The sequence below is a fragment of the Pyrus communis genome, chromosome 14 (genome assembly GCF_041283825.1).
Source record: "Pyrus communis isolate YQ-2024b chromosome 14, ASM4128382v1, whole genome shotgun sequence".
Classification (NCBI taxonomy): domain Eukaryota; kingdom Viridiplantae; phylum Streptophyta; class Magnoliopsida; order Rosales; family Rosaceae; genus Pyrus; species Pyrus communis.
Genome location: NC_142578.1, coordinates 15,025,477 through 15,051,957, shown reverse-complemented (window position 1 = coordinate 15,051,957; position 26,481 = coordinate 15,025,477). Strand labels below are relative to the sequence as shown.

The following is a 26,481-nucleotide window of genomic DNA, read 5'->3' as shown; positions in this document are numbered from 1 at the left end:
GAACCAGCACGAGTCTAACCCACCTAGCCCTAAACCTGACCTTGAAGAACAAGTTTTAGAAGAGGAAGAAAGGGGCACGGCAGAGACTTTTGAGGAAGTACCCATCATGGCAGCTCAAGGCAAGACTGAGGAGTTTGAATTGAAGTCTAGCTTGTTGCACCACATCCCAAAGTTCCATGGGCTGTCCATGGAAGACCCTAACAAGCACTTGAAGGAATTTGAAGTGGTTTGTTCAAGCATGACCCCTGTCAATGTCGAAGGTAGCATCTTAAAGATGAAGGCTTTTCCATTCTCTCTAATGGACAAAGCTAAAGATTGGTTATATGAGCTAGCACCAGGGACAGTGACATCTTGCGAAAGTATGAAACGAGCGTTCTTGGAGAAATTTTTCCCCACTTCAAGAATCATTCTCCTGAGGAAACAAATAAGTGGCATACAACAAAAGCAAGGTGAATCCTTTCCTACTTATTATGAACGTTTTAAATCACTTGTTGCTTCTTGTCTACAACATCAAATGAAGGAAGAGTTGCTCCTTCAATATTTCTATGAAGGTCTTCTACCAATCGAACGTCAAATGCTAGATGCCTCGGCGGGATGAGCTTTGGTAGATAAAACACCCATGGCAACCAAGACACTCATTGCAACCCGTGCATTGAATGCACAACAATACGAAGGCATGGGACAAAGGGATAACCCACGGCCACAAGTTAATGAGGTAAGCTCTTCATCCGATATTCAATCTCAATTAGCTAATCTTACTTCTATTGTGTCTTAGATGGCCGAAGGTATGAAGATCCAAGGACCAATGGTGTGTGGAGTATGTTCTATCCCAGGACATGTTTCTGACAAGTGTCCTCAACTTATTGAGAATGGTGGATGGGAGACCGCGAATGCAATTGGATTTCAAGGCCAAAACCAACCAAGGAACGATCCATATTCTAACACCTATAATCCAGGTTGGAGAGACCACCCAAACTTCAAGTGGAGGGAGCCCCAACAACCACCACAACATGGAGGCTTTAGACAACAACCCCCGGGTTTCTTCACTAAGCCATACGCACCCACACATGCTCCACAACAATCTGCCCCAAATCCTTCAGGTACGTCCCTAGACAATGATACACTTCTTAAGTTACTAACTAATTTGTCTTAGGGGGAAGAGAATCAAGCCAAAGCAATGCAAAATTAAGAAAAAAGGGTGGATCAATTGGAGAAACAAATTGGGCAGATTGCAGATTTTGTAGGGCAATTCCGAGACCAAGGCAAGCTCCCAAGCTCTACCATTCCAAACCCAAAGGGAGGGTTCGAAACGGCCAAAGCAATCACCTTGAGAAGTGGAAAAGAAGTTGGCATTACATCCAAACCATCCAAAACAGGTCCTAATGAAGAAGGGAAGCTGCAACAGGAGGAGGAGGATGCAAGCAAGCCCACGGCAAGGGTACAAACACCCTGCCGCAACTACCTAGGCACCCTAATGCATCCAACTCATCCAATTCGGCCACCAAGGGTAAGTTGCGTTCAAATTCGATTAATTCTAACCCCATTCCACCCAATGTTCCTTTTCCTCATAGATTTTTGCAAACAAAGGAAGAGCATGAGAAAGACATTCTTGAGACGTTTAGGAAGGTCCAAGTAAACATTCCTTTACTTGATGCCATTAAGCAAGTGCCCAGGTATGCAAAGTTTTTAAAAGAGTTATGCACAACTAGGAAAAGAATTTCAAACAAAGAAGTTGTGAAAGTAAGTGAAAATGTATCCGCGGTTTTGCAACGAAAGTTACCTCCAAAATGTAAGGATCCAGGGAGCTTTACTATCCCATGCATACTTGGAAACACTAGATTTGAACAATGCATGTTAGATTTAGGTGCTTCTATTAATGTCATGCCATATTCCATTTATGCATCTATGAACCTTGGTGAGTTAAAACAAGATGGCGTTATAATTCAATTGGCCGATCGTTCTAATGTTTATCCCAAGGGAGTCCTTGAGGATGTTTTAGTGCAGGTCAATCATCTCATCTTTCCTGCAGATTTTTATGTCTTAGAAATGGAGGATTCGAGCCACGCTCCATCATTGCCAATCTTGCTAGGCCGTCCGTTCATGAAAATAGCCCAAACAAAGATTGATGTGGCCAAGGGAGCACTAACAATGGAGTTTGGTGGTGATATAATTAAATTCAATGTTTATGACTCTATTAAGAATCCTAACGATAGTCATTCTTGTTTTGTCATAGATATGCATAAGGACATAGGGCCGAAAGGATCCACACTTATCACGAAGGATGTATCAAGAACCACCATTGGAGAAGAACTTGGAGTGATTGCCCTACAACCACCCAATATGGCCGAAAGTAGCCATGGTGACATTGTTGATAGGGCTGCCGATTTTGAGCCTTCACCACAATATGTTTGTAAGTCTTCAACCCCAATTTCAATTCCCATTTCAATTAATAGGTTGTTACCTTCTTTGGTGCAGGTGCCCAACCGATTTAAAGGTGGTGGGAGCATTTACATGGACTTTCGAAACCAAAACACCACCATCAGGGAGGATCATTACCCCCTCCCATTCATTAAGCCATATTATGAAAGTGTTGAAGGGCATGTTGTGCAGGAGATCCGATTGCATGCCGTGGGCTCCAATGGGGAATGAGCACACCATTGTCCGGCTGCACGACGTTAAAGCAAGCGCTTCGTGGGAGGCAACCCATGCAATCACCAAGGAGAGGATGGCATTTACACTCCATAACCAGATTTGCGTCCCTAACCTCTTCTCTTTGTTATTTACATTCTGCCATGCTTAGTGTGTTTAGTTGCTGTTTGTGTGTTTACTTGTGTTTTGTGTGAATTTATGTTTAAAACATTGAGGACAATTTTTGATTTAAGTGTGGGGGGGGGGGGGGGGGTAACTAAGTATATTTGATGCAAATTCGTAGGATTTTATCACCCATAACTTCAAGTGTTGTTCCTTGCTGTTTTAAAGTGTTTTTAAGCTGTTTTGGAGTGTTTTAGTGTGTTTTGTTTTATAACTCCGAAAATCACATAAATATTTGAAAAACATGTTTTGAAAAGCCTAAAAAGAGTGTTTTGAGTCATTTTTGTGTGTTTGTGTCTTAGGGTACCTTCCAACACAATGATGAGGATTTGGTTTTTAATTGCATGACTGTTAAAACGACTTATAAACATGGAGAAAAGTTTGATTTACTCTTGGTATATGCTTGGTTATGGTTATAATGTATGACTTCACATGCAATCATAAAAGAAAAATTAGTTTTTCTAACATGCTTGAAGGAAGGAACTCAAACAAACGCTACAACCTTGTGAGACTTGAGCCTAAACGTTATTTGGAGAGTTAAAATCTGTGCATTATTGTTTTCTAAAGTCGTTGCACGATCTCATTATTCTTTGCTTGGTTACTACTTAGAAGGCGTTTCATCATATAGTTCCAAATGCTAGAACTCATGCCCATTTCATTTGAAGCATGTTATTGATTTGCATAACACATATTCAAGAAGAAGTTGTGTAGTGACCACCACCAAAGCCAAATTGCCGTGTATCCTACTTCATTATATGTTTAAGTTAACCCCATTGAGCCTTGTTACGCTTACATTCTTTGTTAACCCACATTATCCTCACCTAGCCTAGATTAGGACCATCCATACCCTTATTCTTGAAGCATAGCAAAGCATGATTTGAATTGAACTCCTTTTGATTAATGTTTGGCACAAAACAAGTGTGGGGGAAGTATTTCTCATGTGAGTTAGTGTGCCATAGGCACGGGTGGAAAAGAAAAAAGAAAAAAAAAATTCGTGGAAAAAGAAAAAGTTGTGAAAAGAAAGAAAAAAGAGTATGAAATAAATGAAAATAAGTTCACATGTTTATGGTAGTTGATGCGAGAATTATACGCACACAAATTAAACCCTCTTTTTGACAATTGTAGTAAGTATGTAAGTAGGGATCGTTCTGGACCGGGGATTAGGAGGGATTGTTAATCACTTGGATTTGACTCAAAAACGCTAAAAACACAATCTAAAACACTATACTAGACTCAAAGAATGCAAAACTAAACTTTAAAACACTAAGACAAACCAAAGACTCAAAATGCTTTAAAGCATAAACTAAATTGATTTCTAACTAAATTGAACAATAAGGTAAAGGGGGATTTAGGTTTTGATTAAACTAAATGACAGATTATAAATTAAAGCATAAGGAAATGAAGTAAACACAAAATGAATGAATCAACAGCTAATAAAAAGAGATAGCACAAATGGAGATGAAGCTAGAGATTCGATTTCACCATTGCTAAGCCAAGTCCATGCTTGTTAAGTCAGATTATACTCATCCCTCTACTTATTTCTTGGGTTTGTTTCACTTAGATATGATCAGCCATATGATGTGTGGATTTGATCAAATGTCTCTAATCATGAGCCTAATTGTGATGTGCAACTTTGGTTCCTAATCAAGACTATGTAGTGCACAAGAAACTTTCACAAAACCAAAGGGAACATTCGGCAGGATGTTTGCAAAACATTCCCTTCATTCATTCACATATCTACCAAGATTATGCATGATGTGTGCTTTAATCTTGGCTAAACAACCTGTGGTTAATTCAAATGATGATCAAGCATTAAAATCAACACACTAAGTCACAATTAAATCGGAGAATGAAACAAGAAATAGATAGATTAAATGAGAATTCCGAATTAACTACATGGCAATCTTGCAAGGCTACATCGAATCCCTAGAGAGAGATTAGTTACACTTCATGTTTACAAAAGGTTTGACATAAAAATATATAACATGAGTGAACATAGGATTAAGAAGAAAGAACCCTTGAAGCAAAATTGATGTCGAAATCCTTTAAGAAATGGGAGAGTGTATCTAATGGAATGAAGCCGAGAGGAAGTTCCTCATGGTACAAAACAAAGAGAATCAAAGAAACACCTAAACATTCCAACAACTCAAACTTGAATTGTATGAACGTTTAGGCCCTCTTATCTTCCTCTTCGTCGTAGCACAAGGTCTAAGGGATGTTGTTGGTGTGTTGAATGGATTGGGGAATTATGGAAATGGATGAGGAGTGGTGTTTGGATTATAAGGGAATGGTAGCTCACGGCAATGAGGGAAGATTGGATGTGTTTGTGATGTGTTGTGTATGAAAATGAGATGATATTTTTGTGTATGAATGCATGGGTTTTTATAGGGGGAATGGGAGAATATGTGGGTGATTGTTTAAGAGTGAATGTGGTTGTTATGATTGAGAGTGCATGTGGATGAAATGATGAAGTAGGAAGGTGGAAATGCATGTGTTGAATTGGTGCTGCAATGATGAAAGAGTAAGTGCATGTGTGTGTGAATGGTGGTGCGATGATGAAAGAGTAAGTGCATGTGTGTGTGAATGGTGGTAGCTATGGTGAATTGATGAAGTAGGAAGGTGGAAATGCATGTGTTGAATTTGTGGTGCAATGATGAAAGAGTAAGTGCATGTGTGTGTGAATGGTGGTGCAATGATGAAAGAGTAAGTGCATGTGTGTGTGAATGGTGATGCAATGATGAAATGATGAAGTAGGAAGGTGGAAATGCATGTGGCTAAGGGTTGTTGATTGGGCTAGAGGTTTTGCATGGCTCAAAGGATTGTTTGATTGGGCTAGGCCCTTTGTTTTATGTCCAAAGTGCATACAAGGCTTTCAAATTCGTCCAACACTTTGGCTCCAAGCATATGCTATCCATTCCAAGCCCATTTTTGCTCCAAAATGCTCCAAAATGCATCTTTTTGCTTCCTTAGCCATATGAACCTAAAAACACACGAAAATGGCTTAAACTACTAAAACAACTATGAATTAACAACATAGATGCACGAAAACAAGCTAAGTAAGTCGCCTAAATATGCTCCTATCAAATTCCCCCATACTTAGCTTTTGCTAGTCCTCGAGCAAAACAAAATAATAACAAATAAACAAAACGACACTAAACAAGTAAAACACAACCTAAACCTTCCAACAACCGTCTTAGGGATTTCCAATGCACATGACAAGTTAAAAATCATTATTCTCACAGATTTTAGCCATCTTTACACTTAAGTACATTCTTAATCATAGTCACCACATACTAGTTCACATTTAAGCAATTAAAACACATTTCAAATGTAGTAACATGCTTTAGAGAATTTACTCAATTCCTTACTAGAATGCACTCTATTTTCACACAGATTTTCTGACTACACACCCTACACTAGTTATATGTGAGAGATTGATGTAAACATGAAAGACTAGTATCTCACATATGTTATAACAAAGAAAGCATTTTCTGGATTTATAATAATGACATGAATATGATCTCATGAATGGAATGCTACTACTTAGAATGAGAACCAGTGATTCCATAAGCTCATATCAAATCCAAACTCCACATTATTGAACACATAACGATCAAGATAGAAGTCAAATGGGTGTAACGGGGCTAGGGTATTGGTTAACAATGAAAGGTGAAGGATAAACAAACATTCTTAAAGCAATAGTGAGCAAAGTATTGAATTAGGCACTTAGAATTGCCTTTAGAGCGCGGAAAACAACTTTTAGACTAATAGGGGAAATTCAAACAACTCTTATTTTTCTTTTCTTTTTCATTTTTTTTTTTCAATTTTTTATTTTTTTTTATTTTTTTTTATTTTTTAGCCGTGCCTATGGCACAACAACTCTCATCAATAATCCTTCCCCCACACTTATTTTCTGCAACATATTAATCAAAAAGGAATTCATTTTCCATCATGCTTACTATGCTTTAAGAACAAAGGCATGGATGGTCCTATTCTAGGCTAGGTAAGGATAACATGGGTTAACAAAGAACATAGGCTAAACAAGGCTCAAAGGGGTTAAAACTTACAACAAATACGAAATATGGGAAGTAAGGCTATTTGGCTATGGTGGCAACTACACAACTTTATCTTGATATATGTTATGCAATTCAATGCTTTGAATGAAATGGATATAAGTTCTAGCATTTAGTTCTATCATGATACAATTGCATTCTAAGTAGCAACCAAGCAAGGAATAATGAGATCATGCAACAACTTTAGAAAACAAAGAATCACAGAAAATAACTCTCCAAAGAAGGTAATGGCTCGAGTCTCACAGGGTTGTAGCGTTTGTTTGAGTTCCTTCCTTCAAGCATGTCACAAAAACGAATTTTTCTTTTATGATTATGTGAAGTCATACATTATAACCATAACCAAGCATATACCAAGAGTAAATCAAACTTTTCTCTATGTTTATAACTCTTTTTAACCGTCATGCAATTACAAACCAAATCCTTATCATTGTGTTGGAAGGTACCCTAAGACACAAACACACAAAAACGACTCAAAACACTCTTTTTAGGCTTTTCAAAACATTTTTTTTTCAAATTTTTATGTGATTTTCGGAGTTATAAAACAAAACACACTAAAACACTCTAAAACAATTTAAAAACACCTTAAAACAGCAAGGAACAACATTTGAAGTTATGGGTGATAAAATCCCACGAATTTGCATTAACATCATTAGTTACCCCCCCCACACTTAAATCAAATATTGTCCTCAATGTTTTAAGCATAGATTCACACAAAACATAAGTAAACACACAAAAAGCACTTAAACATACTAAACATGGCAAAATGTAATTAACAAAGAGAAGAGTTTAGGGACGCAAATCTGGTTATGGAGTGTAAATTCCCTCTTCTCCTTGGTGATTGCATTGAGGCATTGATCTTGGTGATTCCATAGGCTTTCTCTTGAACTGGTTTCCGCCCATCGTTGATTTTCCTTTGTGCTACATAATCTTGAACTGGGCAGCAGGATTCTTTTGGTCTTCCCCGAAGGCCTGAGCTTACCCCTTTTATCTGTTTCTTTGTTCAATCTTTGCAGGAGTGGTCCCTTCTCTCGAAGTGTATCAACCGTTGAAGATGACTACTCGAGAGCAATGCTAGGTAAGCAATCAGGAATAGATTCCAGGCAGTTGGCTCCAGAACAGAAGACTGACTCCAAGTGCCGGCTGATTGCTTCTTTCACTTTGCCATGCGAGTAAGAACAAGGACAAAGAAAAAGACAGGGAAAGAGCATGATATGAGATACTTTTGCTTTTGACCTTGATGATATGAGATACCTTTGCTTTTGAAGAAGCGGTGAATGAATCAGCACACTTCAATCCGCCGTTTCCTCCTGGGTCATCTGTACTCCAGGCATCTGGTATCATCTTTGGGGAAGAAGAAAGAATTGAGTATTTCGAAAGGCTTTGCTAGGAGTGCGCCATTAGAGGTGAGGGAGAGTTGGGCATTTTCTTCAGGTTTTCCTTGCCATAAAAGACGAAGGTCGACATATATAGAGATAATATCAAGTGGTGGTACTGTTCTTTTACCATTGTCGACAAACGTTTTGATCCCGCAAATCCGGCTTTTTGAAATAGCAGGCGCCTCTTCGATTTCTGAACGACGCCCCTTCGATTTCTGAGCAGGCGCCCCTTTGCTTTCTGAACGACACGTAGTAGTGCGGATGCGGCTCCTTTTGACAAAGCTGCACGCGTTTTCTGAAAAGCAGAGAAAGCGTCGCCGGACTTTGCGCCTGTCGGCTAAAGATGTGTAGTTGCGATGATGGCCTCCACGTGTTTTCTGAAAAGAAGAAATCTTTTGACAAAGTTGAACACGTCTTCTGAAAAGCCGAGAAAGCGTCGCCAAAATTACGCCGGAAATTCCGGCTTTTTGAATCGGTGGACGCGTCGCCTTGGCTTTTTATAGAGGTATCGATCACCGCCAACAAACACACTCTCAAGATTTCCCATTCTTGAAAATCGACTCCGGCCCTTTGAAATTTAACTCCATCCCTTCTCTTTGAACACTTTTGAAAAATGGCAAACCCATCGAACCTTAGCTTGGAATTGAGCCTTAGCAGTGATACGGGCGCGCCGCGTCAAGGTAACGTATGACGCCCTTCTTTCTTATCTTCTAACGGTCTTCTTACAGGTGAAGACTCCGTGATGCAGGACGCCACAACAGCTACAATAGTAGCTAGGAACCTCCTCACTCCAAAAGATAGTAGGCTGCTGTCAGGACGGTCCGATGAGTTGGCCGTTCAAGAGTCCCTCGCACTTAGTGTTCAGTGTGCGAGTTCTATGTCCAACATGGGCCAACGCCTGCTTGCCCGCTCCCGTCAGGTGGAATCATTGATGGCAGAGGTGGAAAGTCTTAAGCAAGAGATCTAGCAGCTTAAGTACGAGAATAGAAGTTTGCATGTGCTTGCAAATAACTATTCGTCGGGCATGAAGAGGAAGCTTGATGAGCTGCAAGAATCTGAGGGTCGAATTCACAGTGACCGTCAAAGGCTTGCGGCTTATCTCCAGAGGCACCTTTTTCCTGGGTCATCCAGCGCTTGGCCAAGTATTGAGGCCTGGAATGCTCTAGCTCCGATGCCTTCCGCTCCGATGGCTTCCACTCCGATGCCTCCCGCTTCTATGCCTCGTAGTGGGGCTTCACGTAAACAACCTTTGTGAAGCTCCATCTTTCTCCATGTTTAGTTTTATTCTATATTTTTTTTTTTTTTTTAATTTTTTATTATGAACATGCTTTGCTTTATTTAGTGCATTGGGTTGCCTCCCAAGTAGCGCTTTCTTTTAGGTCTTGTAGCCGGACGAAGAACCCAATCACTCCAGGATATGTTCACGAATCGGATGAAAAATCCGAGTCATAAACTAGTACCTAAAACAAGAAACAAAACAAGATTAAGAATCTGGAATAAAATAAAAAGATCAAACGAAAATAAAACAATCCAAGGGATTAGCAAATTTTCTAATCCCCGGCAACGGCGCCAAAATTTGATGCGAGAATTATACGCACACAAATTAAACCCTCTTTTTGACAATTGTAGTAAGTATGTAAGTAGGGATCGTTCTGGACCGGGGATTAGGAGGGATTGTTAATCACTTGGATTTGACTCAAAAACGCTAAAAACACAATCTAAAACACTATACTAGACTCAAAGAATGCAAAACTAAACTTTAAAACACTAAAACAAACCAAAGACTCAAAATGCTTTAAAGCATAAACTAAATTGATTTCTAACTAAATTGAACAATAAGGTAAATGGGGATTTAGGTTTTGATTAAACTAAATGACAGATTGTAAATTAAAGCATAAGGAAATGAAGTAAACACAAAATGAATGAATCAACAGCTAATAAAAAGAGATAGCACAAATGGAGATGAAGCTAGAGATTCGATTTCACTATTGCTAAGCCAAGTCCATGCTTGTTAAGTCAGATTATACTCATCCCTCTACTTATTTCTTGGGTTTGTTTCACTTAGATATGATCAGCCATATGATGTGTGGATTTGATCAAATGTCTCTAATCATGAGCCTAATTGTGATGTGCAACTTTGGTTCCTAATCAAGACTATGTAGTGCACAAGAAACTTTCACAAAACCAAAGGGAACACTCGGCAGGATGTTTGCAAAACATTCCCTTCATTCATTCACATATCTACCAAGATTATGCATGATGTGTGCTTTAATCTTGGCTAAACAACCTGTGGTTAATTCAAATGATGATCAAGCATTAAAATCAACACACTAAGTCACAATTAAATCGGAGAATGAAACAAGAAATAGATAGATTAAATGAGAATTCCGAATTAACTACATGGCAATCTTGCAAGGCTACATCGAATCCCTAGAGAGAGATTAGTTACACTTCATGTTTACAAAAGGTTTGACATAAAAATATATAACATGAGTGAACATAGGATTAAGAAGAAAGAACCCTTGAAGCAAAACTGATGTTGAAATCCTTTAAGAAATGGGAGAGTGTATCTAATGGAATGAAGCCGAGAGGAAGTTCCTCATGGTACCAAAACAAAGAGAATCAAAGAAACACCTAAACATTCCAACAACTCAAACTTGAATTGTATGAACGTTTAGGCCCTCTTATCTTCCTCTTCGTCGTAGCACAAAGTCTAAGGGATGTTGTTGGTGTGTTGAATGGATTGGGGAATTATGGAAATGGATGAGGAGTGGTGTTTGGATTATAAGGGAATGGTAGCTCAAAGCAATGAGGGAAGATTGGATGTGTTTGTGATGTGTTGTGTATGAAAATGAGATGATATTTTTGTGTATGAATGCATGGGTTTTATAGGGGGAATGGGAGAATATGTGGGTGATTGTTTAAGAGTGAATGTGGTTGTTATGATTGAGAGTGCATGTGGATGAAATGATGAAGTAGGAAGGTGGAAATGCATGTGTTGAATTGGTGCTGCAATGATGAAAGAGTAAGTGCATGTGTGTGTGAATGGTGGTGCAATGATGAAAGAGTAAGTGCATGTGTGTGTGAATGGTGGTAGCTATGGTGAATTGATGAAGTAGGAAGGTGGAAATGTATGTGTTGAATTGGTGGTGCAATGATGAAAGAGTAAGTGCATGTGTGTGTGAATGGTGGTGCAATGATGAAAGAGTAAGTGCATGTGTGTGTGAATGGTGATGCAATGATGAAATGATGAAGTACAAAGGTGGAAATGCATGTGGCTAAGGGTTGTTGATTGGGCTAGAGGTTTTGCATGGCTCAAAGGATTGTTTGATTGGGCTAGGCCCTTTGTTTTATGTCCAAAGTGCATACAAGGCTTTCAAATTCGTCCAACACTTTGGCTCCAAGCATATGCTATCCATTCCAAGCCCAATTTTGCTCCAAAATGCTCCAAAATGCATCTTTTTGCTTCCTTAGCCATATGAACCTAAAAACACACGAAAATGGCTTAAACTACTAAAACAACTATGAATTAACAACATAGATGCACGAAAACAAGCTAAGTAAGTCGCCTAAATATGCTCCTATCAGTAGTTGAAGAAAGGGTCCAAAATGTTGAATATGGCCCTGAGTGTTGCTTAGATCTTCCCTTTGTGTTAAAAGTTGATTTCTGTGTTTTAAAGTGAATTCTAAGTCTCAATTTCATTACTTTGCTTGCTATTGCTTTAAGAATGTTTGTTATCCCTATCCTTCCATTGTTAACCAATACCCCAAGCCCCATTACAACCCTTGACTTCAATCTTGAGTGTTATGTGTTTCAATTTGTGGAGTTTGAATTTGGTATGAGCATATGGTGTTACTACATTCAAAACATGGTTTTAAATTCTTAATTGTGAACTAGTTTGTGGTGACTATGATTAAGAATGTACTTAAGTGTGAAGATGACTAAAATCTGTGGAGGTAATGAATTTTAACATGTCATGTGCATTGGAAATCCCTGAGGCAACGTTGGAAGGTTTAGATTGTCTTTTGTTTGTTTTGTATTGTTTCGTTTTGTTTAGTTTGTTTGTTTTGCTTGAGGACTAGCAAAAGCTAAGTGTGGGGGAATTTGATAGGAGCATGTTTATGCAACTTAATTGGCTTGATCTCGTGCATTTACGTTGTGTTTCCTTAGTCATTTTAGTCCTTTATGCTTCTTTTGTGTGTTTTCAGGTTCATATGATGGAGTTGGTGAAAAGATGCATTTTGGTGCCTTTTGGAGCAAAATTGGGCTTGGAATGATCATCACATGCTTGGAGCACAAGGATTGGACATAATTGAAGTCTTGAAGTCGACAAGGATTCCTATCACGAGAAGGTTTCCAAATTGAAGGAGGTTTCCCACTCACATGAGGATTCCTAGTTGGATGAGGATTCCTAATCACACAAGGATTCCTACTTGAAGTAGGAAAGTTAAGCCCAGGGTTTCCTATCTTGGTTTGACATTTCCTAAATTCAAATTGTCCTTATGTCCCAAACACTTTGAAGACTTCATATGCATTCTAGTACACCAAACAAAGGTCTCTTGCATTTTTCCTTCCCTTGCCGTGCACCATGTCAACTTCCCCTTTCTCATCATCCCTTGCCGTGCAAGGGAACCTTGTTTCCTTTAGTTTTAGGACATTTAAACCTTTCCTATATCACATCCTCACCTCCCTTGACTTTTCCTCTTCCTTGCCGTGCAAGAGAGATTGTTCTTTCCTATTTCCTTGCATTAAAACACATTCCTTTTGTGTTTTATGCCATTGCCGCAACTTTTAGTTAGTTTCCTTTAAATTTCTGATTTGATTTCCTATTTCTAGAAGCTTTTGACTTAATTTCTGTTTACCTAAATAACCTAGGGTTTTAACTCCTGAAATCCTATAAATAAACATCCTTGTTGTAGCCACAATAGGGGGATTCATTCACCATTTACGCCAGAAAATCATCCCATCCCTCTAACACATCCATACTTCACCATTTTCCATAATTTCTGCCCAAAACTAATCCTTGCCGTCCCCTACATCCATCCCAAACCTAAATCCATCATTCTACATCATCCATAACCCCCTAAACTCACCAGAACCTCTTGTGCCGTAGCAAAGGAGAGGAAGAAGATTGCTTGAAGATTCTAGCTATTCAACATTGGATCGTTGGAGTATTTAGGTGTTCTCTTTCTTATATTTACAATGTATAAATCTGTTTTCCTTTGTTTTGTGAACATGAGGAACTAAGCCTTTTGGCTAGGGGGCTATTCAATACCATGATTATGCTTGCAAGATGAATTGATTACATCCAATTGTTATTTCATAAGTTGTGAATTCAATTTGCTTAACTGTTTGATTGATAACTCATTCTTGTGTGTTGATTAAGGTGGCCACTTAGTTTTTCATGCAGGGATTTGAAGCTAAAATATAAGGGAATTTCACCTAATAGTTATAACCTTATATTTGCTAGTAGTGGAGGTCGTTTATCGACGATCGCGTTAAGTGAATTCTTGGCAAAAGTTTCATGCTTTTCATAGTAACAATTGCCTCGTCAATACTTATAGTTTTCATGAAACTTAATGATCTTTGATTGTACCTTTATTGTGCTTTTCACGTAAGGGACTTTTAGAGAATGTTTTGAGTTGTTGTATGCGCATTCCCATCCAATTCAATAACTTAAGGAAAACTTGAAAGTTAAAAAAGTGCTGTTCACGGTTAACTTGGGGTATTGAGTTTCATGATTTATTGAAAGAAGCAATTGGAAATCAATTTGAATGCAAGTGTGTCATGTGTGGAGAAGAACCATCTAGTTAGCCCATCATTCATCAATTCACCTAATTTAGTCTAAAGAATCTGTTTTCTTTGTCCTTGTCTTAATTTACTTAATTTTCGTCAAAACCAATTCCCCCATTAATTTAAAGTGTTAGATTAGTTAGAAATCAATTTAGTTGATGTTTTTAAGTGTTTTGAGTCAGGTGATAACTGAATTTCGTCCAGATTTGAGTATAGTGTTTAAAACTGCCCAGAAAGTGTTTTTAAGGCAGTTTTGAGTGTTTGTTTGCTGTTTTGAGTCTTTTGATTTGTTTTGGTGTTTTATAGTTTAGTTTTGCATCCTTTGAGTCTAGTTTAGTGTTTAAACTTTGTTTTTACGATTTTGAGTCAGTTTAGAGTGTTTAGCAATCCCTACTAATCCCCGGTTTAAGAACGATCCCTACTTACATATCTACTACAATTGTCAACAAGAGGGTTTAATTTGTGTGTTAAGTAATTTTCGCATTGATAGGAGCATATTTAGGCGACTTACTTAGCTTGTTTTCGTGCATCTATGTTGTTAATTCATAGTTGTTTTAGTAGTTTAAGCCATTTTCGTGTGTTTTTAGGTTCATATGGCTAAGGAAGCAAAAAGATGCATTTTGGAGCATTTTGGAGCAAAATTGGGCTTGGAATGGATAGCATATGCTTGGAGCCAAAGTGTTGGACGAATTTGAAAGCCTTGTATGCACTTTGGACATAAAACAAAGGGCCTAGCCCAATCAAACAATCATTTGAGCCATGCAAAACCTCTAGCCCAATCAACAACCCTTAGCCACATGCATTCACATGCATCACAACCCCAAAACCATCAAGAAACACCATTCACACACACATGCACTTACTCTTTCATCATTGCACCACCATTCACACACACATGCACTTAATCCTTCATCATTACACCACCTTCTCCATCTTTATTCCACATGCATTCATCATAATTCACCCTAGCTACCACCATTCACACACACATGCACTTACTCTTTCATCATTGCACCACCATTCACACACACATGCACTTACTCTTTCATTATTGCACCACCAATTCAACACATGCATTTCCACCTTCCTACTTCATCATTTCATCCACATGCACTCTCAATCATAAGAACCACATTCACTCTTAAACAATCACCCACATATTCTACCATTCCCCCTATAAAAACCCATGCATTCATACACAAAAAAACACATCTCATTTTCATACACAACACATCACAAACACATCCAATCTTCCCTCATTGCCGTGAGCTACCATTCCCTTATAATCCAAACACCACTCCTCATCCATTTCCATAATTCCCCAATCCATTCAACACACCAACAACATCCCTTAGACCTTGTGCTACGACGAAGAGGAAGATAAGAGGGCCTAAACGTTCATACAATTCAAGTTTGAGTTGTTGGAATGTTTAGGTGTTTCTTTGATTCTCTTTGTTTTGGTACCATGAGGAACTTCCTCTCGGCTTCATTCCATTAGATACACTCTCCCATTTCTTAAAGAATTTCTACATCAGTTTTGCTTCAAGGGTTCTTTCTTCTTAATCCTATGTTCACTCATGTTATATATTTTTATGTCAAACCTTTTGTAAACATGAAGTGTAACTAATCTCTCTCTAGGGATTCGATGTAGCCTTGCAAGATTGCCATGTAGTTAATTCGGAATTCTCATTTAATCTATCTATTTCTTGTTTCATTCTCCGATTTAATTGTGACTTAGTGTGTTGATTTTAATGCTTGATCATCATTTGAATTAACCACAGGTTGTTTAGCCAAGATTAAAGCACACATCATGCATAATCTTGGTAGATATGTGAATGAATGAAGGGAATGTTTTGCAAACATCCTGCCGAGTGTTCCCTTTGGTTTTGTGAAAGTTTCTTGTGCACTACATAGTCTTGATTAGGAACCAAAGTTGCACATCACAATTAGGCTCATGATTAGAGACATTTGATCAAATCCACACATCATATGGCTGATCATATCTAAGTGAAACAAACGCAAGAAATAAGTAGAGGGATGAGTATAATCTGACTTAACAAGCATGGACTTGGCTTAGCAATGGTGAAATCGAATCTCTAGCTTCATCTCCATTTGTGCTATCTCTTTTTATTAGCTGTTGATTCATTCATTTTGTGTTTACTTCATTTCCTTATGCTTTAATTTACAATCTGTCATTTAGTTTAATCAAAACCTAAATCCCCCTTTACCTTATTGTTCAATTTAGTTAGAAATCAATTTAGTTTATGCTTTAAAGCATTTTGAGTCTTTGGTTTGTCTTAGTGTTTTAAAGTTTAGTTTTGCATTCTTTGAGTCTAGTATAGTGTTTTAGATTGTGTTTTTAGTGTTTTTGAGTCAAATCCAAGTGATTAACAATCCCTCCTAATCCCCGGTCCAGAACGATCCCTACTTACATACTTACTACAATTATCAAAAAGAGGGTTTAATTTGTGTGCGTATAATTCTCGCATCACGCATCAAGCATTTACGTGGACTTTCGGAACCAAAACATCACCATCAGGGAGGATCACTATCCCCTCCCATTCATTGAGCCATATTATGCAAATGTTGAAGGGCAGGTTGTGGAGGAGACCACCCACTATGCCGTGGGTTCCCATGAAGGTTGATTAATGTGGCATCGTCCGGCTGCAAGACATTAAAGAAAGCGCTACTTGGGAGGCAACCCATGCAATCAACAAAGGACGAACTTAGGAATCACTCCAAACTCAGATTTGCGTCCCCAAAACTTTTCCTTTGTTGCTTACTTTATGTTATGTGCGATGTGTTTATTTGTGTGTTCTTTTGCAGTTAGTTTAGTCTAAAACATTGAGGAAAATGTTTAGTTTAAGTGTGGGGGGGGGGGGGGTAACATTCTGTTTTGAGCTATATTTTGCATGAAATTCGTAGGGTATTACCACCTAACATGTCTAAACTTGTTTCCCCCTGTTTTAAGTGTTTTTAACATGTTTTGAAGTCTTTTTATGTGTTACTTTGAAAAAATCCGAAAAACAGTTTGAAACAACTAAAAAGAGTCTGTTTGAGTCAGTTTTGTGTTTGTTTTTGTGTGTTTGTGTCTTAGGATACCTTCCAACATGATGCGAAAATTAGCTTAACACACAAATGAACCCTCTTTTGACAATTGTAGCATATAAATAAGTAGGGATCGTTCTTACACCGGGGATTAGGAGGGCTTGCTAAACACTCTAAACTGACTCAAATAAATAAAACTGACCTTTAAAACATTTAAACTCACTTAAAAAAAACTCAAACACGTTCACAAGACTCAAAATAGGCTAAAAACACTCAAAACTGCCTTAAAAACACAATCTGGGCAGTTTTGAGCCTAAACACAAACTTGGACGAAAATTGATTCTAACTTGACTCAAAACTCTTAAAAACACAATCTAAAACATATTTGGACCAATTAGACACTCTAAGACAATTGGGGATTTGGTTTTGGACGAAAATCAAACAAACAAAACGAATATGTAAAATAGGCAGATTCTGACGAAATTGGTGGAATTAAATGGATGGTGAGATGGCTAGGAGGTTTTTCTCCACACATGGCATACTTGCACATAATACAATTTCCAGTTGCTTAATCAATGAATTCATGAACCTCAACACCCCAAATTAATTAGGTACGCTTAAATTAACTATCAGATTTCCCTTAGGTCATTGAATTGAATGGAATTAGCGCATTGCAATCAAATTATTCCTTAAAAGTTTTCTATATGAAAGCGCATAATAGAAAGACAATCAAAGATCATTAGGTTCTATGGAAATCATAGGTGTTGACGAGGCATTCGTAACTATGAAAGCACATGATACTTATGCCAAGAATTTACTTAACATAATTGCGACCAACAATCTTAACTACTCATGGATATGAGTTCCCAACGATTAGGTGAAGTTCCCTCATACCCTAGCATCATGTTTATGCATGCAAATCAAGCGTGCACTCTCAATTCATATACATAAACTAGTTTTAATTAAAATAGATAAGTAAATTGAATTCATCATTCATGAAATCACAACTGAAAGTAATCAAATCATCATGCAAATATAACCATGGCTTCGAATTTCCCCCCTAGCCAAAGGGGGAATTAGTTCCTCATGCTTTCACAACAAAAAGTATTGAATTTAAACATTGAAATCATAAGAAAGAATACACCTAAATGCTCAGCAATTCCAAGATGAATTCGATGCACAGATTGGCTCCTCTTCCTCCTCCTTGCTGCGGCACAAAGTTTGGGTGATGGAATTGGTGGTTTTGGGTGGTGTTTTCTTGTTTGGAGGGATGGAGGATGGTTGATTATGGTGGGGAAGGGTGCGGCAGAGATGTATGGATGTGTAGGAAGGTCTATGGAGGTCAAGAATGGAGAATGGAGGTGCGGCACAAGGGTTTTCTGTCTAGCATAAGGGGTGGTACGAATTTGTGGCTGAAAATATGTTTATATAGTCCTAGGGTTTATTAGATTAGGGTTTACTTAGCAGATTTGGTGGATTAGGGCCCTAGAATTCGGCCATGGGTTGTCAAATCCACCTAGGAAGAGGTTTTTGGCCCACATAGTTTTATAAAACGAATTGTATACCCAAATCCACAAGGATTAGGCCTTGGAAATCAGAATCCCAAAGGGGTTGGGCCTAGGGAGGTGCGGCTAACTTAGGGGAGATGGTTGCTTGGCTTGCAAGGCAAGCCAAAGCCTTCTAGAATGGATTGGGGCGCCACTTTTCTAGGGCTTATAGAAAGAATAGGTTTTGTGGCAGATTTGGGCCTTCTAGAATAGGATGCTTCTAGAAATAGGTTCTAGAATTATCCATTTAGGTCCCCATGCAATTAGGATTAAGACATGATAAGGTTTGGATAAGATAAGATGAGATAAGGTTTGGATAATGTTTTGGATAATTGGATAATGTTGGATAAGGTTGGATAATGTTTAGATAATGTTTTGGATAAGGTTTCCTCTTTTTAGCTCCTTCCTTATCCACTTTGTCCTTAGCTTAGTTCCTTCCTCTTCTTATCACATATCTAGCCTCTTGAAGTTCAAATTCGTCCATCCATGTTAGCCCGTATGCAAGCTATCCCCATAGTGTCCAAAATAGCTCCAAAATGCACCAAAATGCACTTTCTTGATACTTTGACCCATAGGACCTACAAACACACGAAATTGAGTTGTAATACGACATTAACTAAGAAATAATAGCACAAATGCACAAGAATAAGGTAATTAAGTCCCCTAAATATGCTCCTATCAAATTCCCCCACACTTATCTTTTGCTAGTCCTCGAGCAAAACAAATAAACAAAAGAACCAAAACATATAATCTAAACCTTCCAACGTTCGTCTCAGGGATTTCCAATGAAACATGACATGTCAAAGATCACCACTCACATAGATTTAAGCAATCCTTACCCTCGAGCATACTTAATCATAGTCACAATTCACTAGCTCGCATTTAATCAATTAAAACAACATTTTGAATGTAGTAACATGCCTTAGAGAATTTCCTCAATTCCTCACCGGATATACTCTCTGTTTTCACTCAGATTTTCTGACTACACTCCCTACACTAGGTATTGATAGGAGCATATTCATGCGACTTAAATGGCTTGTTCTCGTGCATTTACGTTATGTTTCTTTAGTTATTTTAGTACTTTAAGCTATTTTCGTGTGTTTGTAGGTCCAAAGGGCTAAAGGAGCAAAAAGATGCATTTTGGAGACTTTTGGAGCACTTTTGGACTAAGGATGGATAGCTTATGCTTGGAGCCAAAGTGTTGGACGAAATTGAAGACCTAATTGAAGACCAAAGTGTTGGAACCTTGTTCCCTTTAGTTTTAGGACATTTAAACCTTTCCTAATCCCATTCATCAACACATGCATCCACATGCATTCACCCTTTAAACCATTAAATCCACATGCTTTCCTATTCAATTAAATCAGCCACATGCATTCATCATCATAACCTAGCTGTCATTCCACTTCATTGCACATGCATCTTCAAATAAATCAGCCATTCCACATGCATATTCAACCTATCTGTCATTGCACATGCATTCACTATTTAATTCACATGCATTTACTCTTTAATTCACATGCAAAACATCCCATTCCATCTCCCATCAGATTTCCATCATATTCACATGCATTCCATCCTTTAAAACATTGCACATGCACTCCCTTTAATTAATTAAGCCACATGCACTCCCATCCATTTCATCATTGCAGCCAACACATGCTTTCACATGCATTTTCAGATTGTCCCCTTGCACATGCAGCCACATATTCATTGCACATGCAATTCCAACCCACATGCATCCTTTAATCATTCAAACATGCAGCCACATTCCCTCCTAGCTGTCATGTTCCCCCCATTTCACCTATAAATAAGCATCCATTGCATACACATTTCATTCATACACTCTTCCATATTCCAGAAATTCGTCAAAACCTCTCCACACCCTCATTGCAGCCACCAAAACTCTTTTCTCCTCCATTGCAGCCACTCCAACCACTCCCCAAACCATTCACACCATCAAACTATCCTTAGACCTTGTGCTACAACAAAGAGGAAGAGAAGAGTGCCTAAACGTTCATACAATTCAAGTTTGAGTTGTTGGAATGTTTAGGTGTTTCTTTGATTTCAATGTTTAATTTCAATACTCTTTGTTTTGTACGTATGAGGAATGGAAGAGAAGAGTGCCTAAACGTTCATACAATTCAAGTTTGAGTTGTTGGAATGTTTAGGTGTTTCTTTGATTCCAATGTTTAAATTCAACTAAACCCCCCTTGGCTAGGGGGGAATTCGAAATATATGTTTATGCTTGCATTTTGATTTGATTACTTCTAATTGCGTTTCATAAGTTGTGGATTCAATTTGTTTAACCGTTTGATTGATAACTTATTTATGTATGTTTATTGAGAATGCGCGCTTAATTTTCATGCATGAATATGACTCTAGAATATAAGTGAGTTTCACCTAATAGTTACGAACTTATATTCACAAGTAGTGGAGGTTGCTTATAAACAATCGCGTTAAACAAATTCTTGGCATAAGTTTCATGCAATCATAGTAACGAATGCCTCGTCAACACTTATAATTTTCATAGAGCGTAATGATTCTTGCTTGTACCTCTTCTATGCATTCATGTTGAGGACTTGTGGGGAATGTTTTGAATTGTCGCATGCATCATCCAATTCAATAACGTTAGGAAGATTTGAAGGTTAATTAGTGCATCACGGTTAACTTGGGGTGTTGAGTATCATAGTTTATTGAAATGCAATTGGAAATCATTTTATTATGCAAGTATAACATGTATGGAGATGAACCCCTTAGCTAGCCTTCATTCCATTCAATTCTATCACACATTCACATTTACATTTTGCTTTTACTTACAATCTGTTCTTTTAGTTTAAATTCGTCAAAACCTAACCCCCCCTTTACTTTCTTGTTCTTTAGTGTTTAGACTTTGTTTAGTTTATGTTTTAAAGTGTTTTGATTCAATTTATTTCCCAAAATTCGTCCAAATTCACCAAAGTGCTCAAAACTGCCCAGAAAGTGATTTTAAGGCTGTTTTGAGTGTTTTGGGTGATGTTTGAGTCTTTTGGTTTGTTTTAGTGTTTTAAAGTTTAGTTTTGCATTATTTGAGTCTAGTATAGTGTTTTATATTGTTATTTTACGTTTGAATCAAGCCATAATCCTAAATTCGTCCAACATTGGGGTTAAGGTCAGAAACTGCCTAGTTAGTGTTTTTAGGCAGTTTTGAGTCTTTTGAACTTGTTTTGAGTCCTTTTAGTCTTTGTGAACGTTTTTAACTTTGTTTTTATGTTTTTGAGTCAAATCCAAGTGATTAACAATCCCTCCTAATCCCCGGTCCAGAACGATCCCTACTTATACTTATACTACAATTGACAAAAAGAGGGTTTAATTTGTGTGCGTATAAATCTCGCATCAAATTTTGGCGCCGTTGCCGGGGATTAGCAAATTTGCTAATCTCTTGGATTGTTTGTTTCTGTTATGTATTTTAGTTTTAGTTTTAGTTTTAGTTTTTGATTTTTGTTTTGTTTGTTTCAAATACTAGAGAAGAACAACATGGCACTTGATAATGCTTCTCTTTTGTCACAGCTCATGGAAAGGTCTCAAATGCAAAGTGTTGATATATTTGATCTTCAATCAAGGAATAACGTGTTTTCCAATACTTACAGTTCAGATTGGAGTGATCATTCAAACTCTATGTGGTGGGAACCTCAACATGTTCAACAAGAAGGATATTGGCAGCCACCTCATATTCAATATGCCCAACCAAACTCAAGTTCGTCAATAAATTATAATCAAAAGCTTAATGAATTAATTTGTTTGGTGCAGGGATCACAAAATCAAGTCAAGGAGGGCCAAAATCAAGACAAAAGGTTGGACCACTTGGAAGAGCAAATAGGGCAGATCGCGGAGTTCGTAGGACAGTTTCAAGACCAAGGCGAACTCCCTAGTTCAACCATTGCAAATCCGAAGGGAGAATTTGAACTTGCCAAGGAAATCATATTGAGCAGTGACGAGGAGGTTGGAACGGACCCTCAACCATCAAAATCAAATCACAAGGAAGAGGAATACACCCAACCCACGGCAAGAGTGGAAACACCTTTGCCGGAGGCACCTATTGCTCCTACGCCATCTAATTCAAGTAAGGTTGTTCCAATTAGTTCTAACCCCGTTCCAACTAATATTCCTATTCCTTGCAGGTTCATGAATTCCAAGGAAGAAGAAAGTGAAAAAGACACCTCGGAAGCCCTTCCAAAGGTGAAAAGTAGAGAATGTCATGAATTCATCAAAGAGGACGTTCTTGAAACCATCACATGCAATCTGGCCAAGTCCAATATCCTTGAAACTTTCAAAGGAGTGGTGTTTGTCATTGAGTTCATGTCGGAGCACATAAGTAAGCCACCTCCTCCAATTTCAATTTTCTTTTATACTAACATGTTGTTAATGATTCAGGCATCCAATCTTGAATTTAAACCATTACCGGATCATTTCAAGTATCACCGCCCATTCAAAGATAAATTCCATGCCGATTGATTCAGAAAAAAAAAAAAAAAAAAAAAAAAAAAAAAAAAGAGAAAAAAAAAAAGAAAAATAAATAAAATAAAGCAGATGTAGCCTTCACAGAGGTTGTTTGCTTGAGGCCCCACTACGTGGCTTTACTCTTGAAGCGGAAGGTGTAGGAACAGAAGGCATCGGAACGGAAGGCATCGGAGCAGAAGACATAGGAACGGAAGGCATCAGAGCGGGAGGCATTGGAGCTAGAGCATTCCAGGCCTCAATACTTGGCCAAACGCTGGATGACCCAGGAAAAAGGTGCCTCTGAAGATAACCTGAAAACCTCTGACGGTCGCTTTGAATCCGACCTTCAGACTCTTGCAGCTCATCAAGCTTCCTCTTCATGCCCGTCGAATAGTTGTTTGCAAGCACGTGCAAACTTCTATTCTCATACTTCAGCTGCTGGACCTCCTGCTTGAGACTTTCCACCTCTGCCATCAATGATTCCACCTGACGGGAGCGGGCAAGCAGGCGTTGGCCCATGTTGGACACAGAACTCGCACACTGAACACTAAGTGCGAGGGACTCTTGAACGGCCAACTCATCGGACCGTCCTGACAGCAGCCTACTATCTTTCGGAGTGAGGAGGTTTTTAGCTACTATTGTAGCTGTTGTGGCGTCCTGCATCACAGAGTCTTCACCTGAAAGAGGACCGTTAGAAGATAAAAAAGAAGGGCGCCATACATTACCTTGACGGGGCGCAACCGGATCGCTGCTGAGACTCAAATCTAAGCTAAGGTTCGATGAGTTTGCCATTTTTTTCAAAAGTGTTCAAAGAGAAGGGGTGGATGGAGTTAAAATTTCACAAAGGGCCGGAGTCGAGTTTCAGGAATGGGAAATCTTCAGAGTGTGTGTGTTGGGGTGATTGATAGCTCTATAAAAAGCCAAGACGACGCGTCCACCGATTCAAAGAGCCGGATTTTCCGGCGTAATTTAGGCGACGCTCCCTCGGCTTTTCAGAAAACGCGTTCAACTTTGTCAAAAGATTTCTGACAAAGCTGAAAACACGTGGAGGCCATCATCGCATCTACACATCTTTAGCCGACAAGCGCAAAGTTCGGCGACGCTTTCTCTGCTTTTCAGAAGACGCGTGAAGCTTTGTCAAAAGGAGCCGCATCTGCACTACCACGTGTCGTTCAGAAAGCGAAGGGGCGTCGTTCAGAAATCGAAGGGGCGCCTGCTCAGAAATCGAAGAGCCGTATTCAAAGATCGAAGAGGCGCCACTATTTCAAAGAGCCGGATTTGCGGGATCAAAACGTTTGTCGACAAGGGTAAAAAGTACCACCACTTGATATTATCTCTATATATGTCGACCTTCGTCTTTTATGGCAGGGCAAACCTGAAGAAAATGCCCAACTCTCCTTCACCTCTGAGGGCGCACTCCCAGCAAAGCCTTTCAAAATACTCAATTCTTTCTTCTTCCCCAAAGATGATACCAGATGCCTGGAGTACATATGACCCAGGAGGAAACGGCGGATTGAAGCATGTGCTGATTCATTCACCGCTTCTTCAAAGCAAAGGTATCTCATATCATCAAGGTCAAAAGCAAAAGTATCTCATATCATGCTCTTTCCCTGTCTTTTTCTTTGTCCTTGTTCTTACTTGCATGGCAAAGTAAAAGAAGCAATCAGCCGGCACTTGGAGTCAGTCTTCCGATCTGGAGCCAACGGCCTGGAATCTATTCCTGATTGCTTACCTAGCGTTGCTCTCGAGTAGTCATCTTCAACGGTTGTTACACTTCCAGAGAAGGGACCACTCCTGCAAAGATTGAACAAAGAAACAGATAACAGGAGGAAACCAAAAGAACCATCCTGCTGCCCAGTTCAAGAAGTAGCACAAAGGAAAATCAACGATGGGCAGAAACCAGTTCAAGAGTAAGCCTGTGGAATCACAAAGATCAAAGCCTCAATGCAATCACCAAGGAGAAGAGGGAATTTACACTCCATAACCAGATTTGCGTCCCTAAACTCTTCTCTTTGTTAATTACATTATGCCATGTTTAATATGTTTAGTTGCTTTTTGTGTGTTTACTTATGTTTTGTGTGAATCTATGCTTAAAACATTGAGGACAATGTTTGATTTAAGTGTGGGGGGGGTAACTAAAGTGTTTTGATGCAAATTCGTGGGATTTTATCACCCATAACTTCAAATGTTGTTCCTTGCTGTTTTAAGGTGTTTTTAAGTTGTTTTAGAGTGTTTTAGTATGTTTTGTTTTATAACTCCGAAAATCACATAAAAATTTGAAAAACATGTTTCGAAAAGCCTAAAAAGAGTGTTTTGAGTCGTTTTTGTGTGTTTGTGTCTTAGGGTACCTTCCAACACAATGATAAGGATTTGGTTTGTAATTGCATGACTGTTAAAGAGAGTTATAAACATGGATGAAAGTTTGATTTACTCTTGGTATATGCTTGGTTATGGTTATAATGTATGACTTCACATGCAATCATAAAAGAAAAATTCGTTTTTGTAACATGCTTGAAGGAAGAAACTCATAATAACGCTACATCCCTGTGAGACTCGAGCCATTACTTTCTTTGGAGAGTTATTTTCTGTGATTCTTTGTTTTCTAAAGTTGTTGCATGATCTCATTATCCTTGCTTGGTTGCTACTTAGAATGCAATTGTATCATGATAGAACTAAATGCTAGAACTTATATCCGTTTCATTCAAAGCATGACATTGAATTGCATAACATATATCAAGATGAAGTTGGGTAGTTGCCACCATAGCCAAATAGCCTTACTTCCCATATTTCGTATATGTTGTAAGTTTTAACCCCGTTGAGCCTTGTTTAGCCCATGTTCTTTGTTAACCCATATCATCCTCACCTAGCCTAGATTAGGACCATCCGTACCCTTGTTCTTGAAGCATAGTAAGCATGACTATAATGAATTCCTTTTGATTAATATGTTGCAGAAAATAAGTGTGGGGGAAGGGATTTTTGTGTGTATGTATGTGCCTAAGTCTTAAAGGAGGCACGGAAAAAAGAAAAAAAAAAATGTGAGAAAAAGAAGAAGAAAAGAAAGAAAAAGAGTGAAAATAAGTGAGAATGGACTCACAAGTGTGATTGTTGAAGAAAGGGCCCAAAAAGTTGAATATGGCCCTAAGTTTTGTGACTTCCCCTTGGGTGTTCAAAGTTGACTTCTGCGTTCTAAAGGGAATTCTAAGTACCTAATTCAATACTTTGCTCACTATTGCTTTAAGAATGTTTGCTTATCCTTCACCTTTCATTGTTAACCAATAGCCTAGCCTCGTTACAACCCTTTGACTTCTATCTTGATTGTTATGTGTTTCAATTTGTGGAGTTTGAACTTGGTA

At 38.5% G+C, this 26,481-nt stretch overlaps 1 protein-coding gene across 1 annotated transcript in view; it reads left to right on the top strand.

Moving 5' to 3' along the window:
* The first annotated feature begins 619 nt into the window (after nucleotides 1-619).
* Nucleotides 620-26,481, top strand: part of LOC148691287 (uncharacterized) — a 124,175-nt gene continuing 98,313 nt past the window's right edge. Inside the window, exons 1-2 of the mRNA XM_088683977.1 lie at nucleotides 620-715; nucleotides 776-785. Coding sequence (XP_088540103.1) covers nucleotides 620-715; nucleotides 776-785 — 106 coding nt within the window. The remainder of the gene's footprint in view (nucleotides 716-775; nucleotides 786-26,481) is intronic.